The sequence below is a fragment of the Physeter macrocephalus genome, unplaced genomic scaffold, assembly GCF_002837175.3.
Source record: "Physeter macrocephalus isolate SW-GA unplaced genomic scaffold, ASM283717v5 random_1640, whole genome shotgun sequence".
NCBI classification, from domain to species: Eukaryota; Metazoa; Chordata; class Mammalia; order Artiodactyla; family Physeteridae; genus Physeter; species Physeter macrocephalus.
Window position 1 is genome coordinate 1 of NW_021146540.1, and position 7,439 is coordinate 7,439.

Below are 7,439 nucleotides of genomic sequence, written 5' to 3' on the forward strand. Positions count from 1 at the left end.
AACGAAGAGTAGCCCCCGCTCGCCACAACTAGAGAAAGCCCGCGCGCAGCAACGAAGACCCAACGCAGGCAAAAATAAAAATAAATAAATTTATTTTTTAAAAAAATCCTTTATCAGTAGGCTCTCTGGCCTCTGTAGCTGATGGACTGAACACAACGGCACAGATGGCTGGGGACTGTGCAGTGAGTCCCAAGACCAATTCTCTCTGGACACAGGAAGCAGGGACAGAGGTGAGGAGGCTGAGCCCTAGAGTACCAGCCCAGGGTTCTGAGATATTCTCCTTAGAGAAAACCTCACATAAGCTCTTGTGTTACTAAAATTCATCACCCCATCAGAGAGGCGAATTTAGCCACCACAGGGGAGACTGATGAAGGTTTTCCCATAACTAGCTGTGTGAGGAAAGAAGAAGAGGAGGCTCCGTGAGGCACACGCAGTGAAGTGGATGGAGAAACGGGACATCTGAAGCGCTGTGAAGTGAGTCCTCACCCCTTTGCAAGGGTGCGCAGGAGAGATGAGGAGAGGATGCAAGAGGATGGGAAAAAGAGAGGGGGAGAGGGAGAGAGAGAGAGAGAGAGAGAGAGAAGCAAACATACCAGTGGGTCTCCTACATGGGAGGTGCACGTGCCGAAAGACGAATGCAATCTGGCAGGCAGTGTGGGCATGTGTGTCGGAGACAGAGATTTACACGGGGAAAGGGCACCTGCTAAAATATTTATAAATTTATCAAGAAAACATGTTTTAAAAATGAAAAATAAACAGATGTACAAGTGCAACTCGAGAGGAATACATTTCGCAAGTTTGCAAAAGCAGAGTGAGCGGCATGCTGGAGACCGCGTGGGTGCTGGCGGGGAGTGAGTGGGCGGGAGCCGGGCCTCGCAGGGCGGGACCAGACTGCCCCGCCCACCGGGAGCGAGCGGGCGGGCGCCACTCCCCAGAGCGGGGGCGGGTGTGGAGTAAAACACGTGCGGAGGGCTCGCGAAGAGAAGAAATCTTACACTCGTGGCTGTGCAGCTTGGACCTCCTTACCTGGACCTGCAAGTCTTTAAAATGGGAGGCAACACCGGCCCCAGGAGGGATCGCGGTCTCCATTCTGCCACATCATCCTGGCCAAGCCACCCACCCCTCCACGTCCACTGATCTACGAAAGGTCCTGGGCCACTTTCTAGGGGGAAGAAGATGAAATGCTGCACGTGACAGGGTTTTGGCTCCCTGCAGGAAAGGCAGTATAAATCAAGGCCTCGGTTAAGAACAGGACGCTCTAAGTCACAGGTGTACATCGATGAGCGCGCGACACTCTGGTTCAGCAGGGAAATGCAGCACATTACTCAAGGGGTTTCCAAAAAAGCAGGGGGAGAACTAGGAGATGCCTTCTTGGTTTCTCAACCGAACAATATTAGCAAAGAGCTTTAGGTATCTGCCAGGGGTATGGCTTAGACTTTCCTATTTGCTCAGTATTACAAAATTACACAGAGAAGAGTGCTAATTACAAAAAATCAGGCGTTTCTCAAATATGGGTGATTAGAGTTATTCCCGTACCTGAAAAAGAGTGCAGGGCCGAATTACTATAGACATGTGCTTAAGGCCCTGAAACCTTATACCCAGCAGGCTCAGCCTTGCTTGGGTCCCCACCTAAGCCCAGCAGGCTTTCCAAAGACCTATACTCATCAGCAGCAATAACTTGCTTCCTTATGTTGGCTTAAATTAAACATTTTTGTTGTTGTTAAAACAACATGAAAGAAAACTTTGAAGGAAAGAAGGAATTTGTAATCTCATGACTCAGTCACAATTTCTAATACATTTTAGGGCAACAGACATTTCCTGAGAGGCTTCTCAAGACTGTCTTGTTGTGAGGAACCTACAGTCTAGGGCCAGGGCTGAGGAGACAGACACATACACAGATACTGCAAGACTAATGTGGTAAGTATGAAGCCAGAGGTCAGATCAGGGCTCTGAGGACAGGTGCTCAGCCTCACCAGGGACTCAGGAAAGGGGCTTATTGGAGAGGTGACAGTAACCTGACTCTTAAGGAACAAAGGAGGTAGTCAGATAAAAAAAAAACCAGTCGAGGACTGTGCGAGGTAGAGGAGAAATAGCAGAGGCATAAGCACAGAGGTAGAAACAGCGGGAGATGGGGCTGAGGGGAAGTGCATCCAGTTTGATTTAATTGGGGGTCCAGTTCCAAGAAGGGAGAGGAAGGTGATGCTGGAGGGTAGACCGAATCATGGAGAACACAGTGCATCTTGCTAAGGAGCTTGGCCTTTATTTTGTAGGTGATGGCAGCCGCTGAACGTGGGCACATTTTCCCTGCTTGGTTGGTGTTAATTAAATTAAGAGAAAAGAAAAAAAAGACCCCGAGGTCCAGGACTATCTTGATAACAGGTAACATTTACTCAGGCTTCTCAAATGTCTTATTTTGCTCTCAGGTTCTCGTTAGGACAGCGGCTTACCAGGAGGCAAAGGACTGCCACGTATAGCCTGAGGACCCAAACTTAGATCATGACCACAGTCTGTGGCCTCCCTCTTCTTCAGCCTGACACAGACAGGGCACCTGGGATGAGCTTCCAGGACTTGGCCGGCAGAAAGGCTGAGCTGAATGAAGTTGCATTAATTGCCTTCAAGGGTACAGTCAGGAACCAGAGGCCACCTGGATTTACTTCCTGTAGCTTAAGGTTGCTTATCAAGGAGAAGGGAGTGCAGAGCTCTGAGTGAGGGGGAGGCTTGGGAGATGGGAGATTATTCCCCGAGACAAAATACTCTCAGGCACAGGGAGGAGGTGACAGCCACTTTGAGGCAGAATTCAGAACCCTGGGGCTGTGAAGGGCTTCAGGAGATCACGTGGCTGAGCGACCCCTGATGGTAGGCTGGTGTCCTGCCTCTAACCTACACTCCTCCATGGGAGGTGGGAGAAAGCAGTGCAAATAACAAGATTTGGAATCAGGCAGCTGGGTTTGCATTCAAGCTCTGCCACATAGTGGGGAGTTACCTAACCTCTCTGCACTCTGGTTTCCTCCTTTGTATATGGAGATAAAGTAGAACCTAAATCATAGGGTTGATGTGAGGATTACATGTGATCACCTACAGAAAGAGATTAGAATAATATCTGGTCCACATATGCATGCAATAAATGTTAGCTCTCAGCACATGTTGAATGGAAAATAAAAAAGAAACACCTCTAGGGGGAGGGAAGGAATGGGAGTTTGGGATTAGCAGAGGCAAGCTATTATATACAGAATGGATAAACAACAAGGTCCTACTGTAGAGCAGAGGGAACTATGTTCAATATGCTGTGACAAACCATAATGGAAAAGAATATGAAAAAGAATATATATATGTATAACTGAGTCGCTTTGCTGTACAGAAGAAATTAACACAACATTGTAAATCAACTATATGGCAATAAATTTAAAAAAAATATACGAATGGCTAAAAGATATAAAATACTGACACACAATCACACACCTGCACAGACACACGCATTACAGATGTAAAGCTATTATTTTTGTTGAGAACTCGTTTAAAAATCAACTCGAACTTCCCATTCTGAACGGTGGCCTTCTCTCTACCTCTCTGGCCTTCGCTACTGTAACTTTGCGTCAGCCACGGTCGCTCCAGATTGCTGACAGCAAAGGGCGGGCCAACTCACCAGTTTGCGGATTTCACATTCTAAGTTCTGAATACAGTCCAGCTTCCTCTTGCGGCAGCGCTGGGCCGCGATGCGGTTCTTGCTGCGCCGGCGGACGTCGTGAATGAACTCTAACTGCTCTGAGGTTAGCTTGTGCATCTTAATCATCATCTGGAAATCATTCCTTGGAAGATCTGTGATTTGATCCACAGGAAAGGGAAGTTTGACCTGGAACCAAGAATAACAGAACATGATTATGGCAGCTGGATTTTTGTTTTCATTCTGGCAGGTGGAACATCAAAAATTGGAAAAACCTCCTTTTTACAATGACCAACTAATCTGAAAACTACTGAAGCAGGCAATGATTATTCTTTCCCGTTTCAAAAATAAATAAGATGTAATATTCAGACAATCAAACAGAACGTGAGTACACACATTATAATGTGGTTATTATTCCTGAGATCTTTGAAGCAAACAGCATGGAAAATATTGGAAAATGTATACATTGTCATTGCTACAGCTCTTTTGTAAGAAGGGCTCTATAGTTAGTTGAAACCTACTCCGACTGAGCCTCAACTCAGTAAAATGACAATTTATAGACAGACATCAACTGAAGAATCATCTAAAGCACTTGAATGAAGAGAGCACTGCACACCTTGAAGATGCTGGAAAGATGAAACAGCCAGTGTAATTTGTAGTTACAACAGCACAAGGGAGACATAGGGAAAGAACCCGGAGAGGCTACACCAGTATGATCTAGGAGTTAGAACTGGGCTTTAGTCCTTCCTGCCAGACGTGAGACTGCAGGCCGGTTACTTTACTTCTCTGAGCCTCAATTTCCTCATGTGCAAAAATGGGGCACGCTTTTTAGTTGCACGGTGCTATACACCCATTAGGGACTTTGTATTTTTGGAAAATACAATGGCCAGCCCTTCTCACATTTTCTTTAACAACGTGATGTTGACCTTCCTCGGTCAAGAGGTGGGATGCGTGTTCCTGCCTCTTGACCGATACAATGCAGCGGGAGTAATGGCGTGTAACTTCTGAGGCTACATCATAAAAGCTGTGCAGCCTCCCCTTAGGCCTCTTAGATTGTGCTCTGGAGGACACCAGCTGCTGAGCCTCAAGGACACTCAAGCAGCCCTGTGGAGAGCCCCACGTGGAGAAGAGCTGAGGCCTCCAGCCAACAACCAGTATCACCTCACCAGTCACATGAATAAGCCACTTTGGACGTGGATCCTTGGGCCCAGGCAAACCTTCAGGGATTGGCCCCAGACAACATCTGACTTCAACCCCATGAGATATTCTGAGCCAGGAGTGCTCAGATGGGCCACTCCTGAATTCCAGACCCATAGAAACAGTGAGAGATGTTAAATGATTATCATTGTTTGAAGCCACAAAGTTTTGGGGTGATCTGTTATGCAGCAACAGATAACCGATGCAGATACTATTATCAGAAAGAGTCCTACTTTCAAACTCTTGACAAATCAAGGCAGGTAAGCATCATCCGAAGAGAGGACACTGGTCTTTTAAGAGATGGATCTATGTCCTCCTTATATTCTGTTACATGCTTCTTTACAACCCTGTGGCAGTTTGAAATCTTTCTTAGGAAAAGAACTGCTGTTCTTGTGGGCTTCCTCAGCACCCACAAGGTAGAGAACACAGGCCTGCACCTTCCAGCAGTCTGCCATCGCCCTCTTCAAGACTACTGACGAGGACTTAGAGACTGAACTTATGGTTACCAGTGGGGAAGGGTGGAGGGGAGGGATAGTTAGGGAGTTTGGGATTGACATATACACTCTGCTATATATATATATATATATATATTTTTAAAGAATTTTATTTTATTTACTTTGGCTGCGCCAGGTCTCTTAGCAGCATGCATGTGGGATCTAGTTCCCTGACCAGGGATCGAACCCAGGCCCTCTGCATTGGGAGCGCAGAGTCTTACTCACTGGACCACCAGGGAAATCCTTACATACCGCTATATTTAAAACGGATAACCAACAAGGACCTACTGTATAGCACAGGGAACTCTGCTCAATATTCTGTAACAACCTAATTGAGAAAAGAATTTGAAAAAGAATAGATACATGTATATGTATAACCGAATCACTTTGCTGTACACCTGAAACTAACACAACATTGTTAATCAACTCTACTCCAGTATAAAATAAGAAGTTAAAAAAAAGACTCCTGACAAGGCAGAGACTTGAGGGGCCAGTTCTGGTCCTGCTCAGAAGCTTCTGGAAGAGGAAGATTGCATGTAGCTTGGCCAAGAGACAGTGTTTCCCTGCTCAGATGGCTGAACTCCCGCTTACACTAGCGTCTGCTTTAGGTGGACCAGCAGATGGCACTATAAACCTAAACTTCCTTCAGGAGCCAGGCCAGCGCTGTCCAATGCAAACAACGTGAGCTGCGTGTGTGAGTTTTACATCTCCTAGGCACGTTAAAGGAAGTGAAAAGAAACAGGTGAAATTAATTTTAATAATATATTTAATTGAACCCAATGGAGCTAAAATATTTTCAACATGTAATTAACATTAAAAATTATTGAGATATTTCACCTTTTGGAGGGTACTAAATTTTCAAAATCCGAGGTGTATTTTACACTTGGGGGTTCATTACAATTCAGATGAGCCTCGTTTCCAGGGCTCAGTAGCCACGTGTGACGTATGCCTCCTGTACTGAACGGAACAGCTCTAGAAGACGGAACAAGTGGACTCGCGTGAACTTCAGTAACCAGAGAATCAGACTGGCAGGTCTGGGCTTAATTGATCAAAATATTTGGGGGTGAGGAAACCAGGCCCTCGTTAATATTCAGAAGCTGCAGCGTTATGTCTGGGTTGTTCAGGGGGGTGAGAGGGAGATATTTTATCCTAAGCTCAGGCTTTTGCTTTGGTTGCATCAGATGCAGGCAGACATGAGTCTGGATCCTGGCATTTGTGGCTCGTTAATACCCAGGCACAAAGGGAATCCTACTAAAGATCTGCCTTCCTGCGGCTGGGTGCAATGGCTTAGTCAGGTTACTTCACAGCTCTGAGCCTGTTAGACGTGGCATTTGCTGAAGGCTCCCAGTGGGTGCTCTGACTGAACTTCCACAGGGCGAACTCTGTCCCATGACACCTGTCAAAGTCTGGCCCAAGAGAGCAGAATCGCAACAGTGCACATGACACCATGCTCGGCTCAGCCCTGCTTTGGCCGCTAATGACGGGCAGTCAGGACAAACAGCTCCTTGTTTATGGACCCGGGAAAGGGCTTTGTCCACGGTTTGTGTTTGCACAGGGCTTATAATGATATGAAAGAATGTTTGATTTCCCTTTTATACCCTTTGGATAACAAACAGACTCTCAGATCCTGGATGGTACCTAAATAACACAGAGGTCTGTCTGTCGGGGACACGGATGTTTCCACACCAGGCAGGAGGCTTGTTTGCACAGCAGGGGTTACAGCACTTCGGGCTTCGTGGCGTCTCCCCCTCTGCGGACAACAAAGCAATTCTGCTTCTGTTCTACAGTGTGTTTACTTATTTTCAGACAGAATATATACCTATTGCTCAGGCCACAGGGAAAGTCAAAAGGCCTTCTATACCAAGAGCTACTGTAGCTCCAGACAGCAAACATAAAACACTACGGAAACAGGACCGAGGTTGACAGGAAAGAGGAAAAATCAACAATGCTGGTTTCAAAGTCCTTGAAGCAAAAGGCCATATAACATTTCAGCAGAGCTGTTGCAACTCAAGCTGCTTTGCAAAGAGGTCAAAGGAAAATCATCAGCTATAGACTTTCTTCCACATGAAAAAAAAAAAAAAAAAAAA

General features: G+C 46.2%; 1 protein-coding gene across 1 annotated transcript in view; it reads right to left on the reverse strand.

Annotated features, from left to right (window-relative positions):
* Positions 1–1,714: 1,714 nt before the first annotated feature.
* BACH2 (BTB domain and CNC homolog 2) overlaps positions 1,715–7,439 on the reverse strand; it is an 18,151-nt gene continuing 12,426 nt past the window's right edge. Inside the window, exon 3 of the mRNA XM_028486765.2 lies at positions 1,715–3,850. Coding sequence (XP_028342566.2) covers positions 3,578–3,850 — 273 coding nt within the window. The 3' untranslated portion in view covers positions 1,715–3,577. The remainder of the gene's footprint in view (positions 3,851–7,439) is intronic.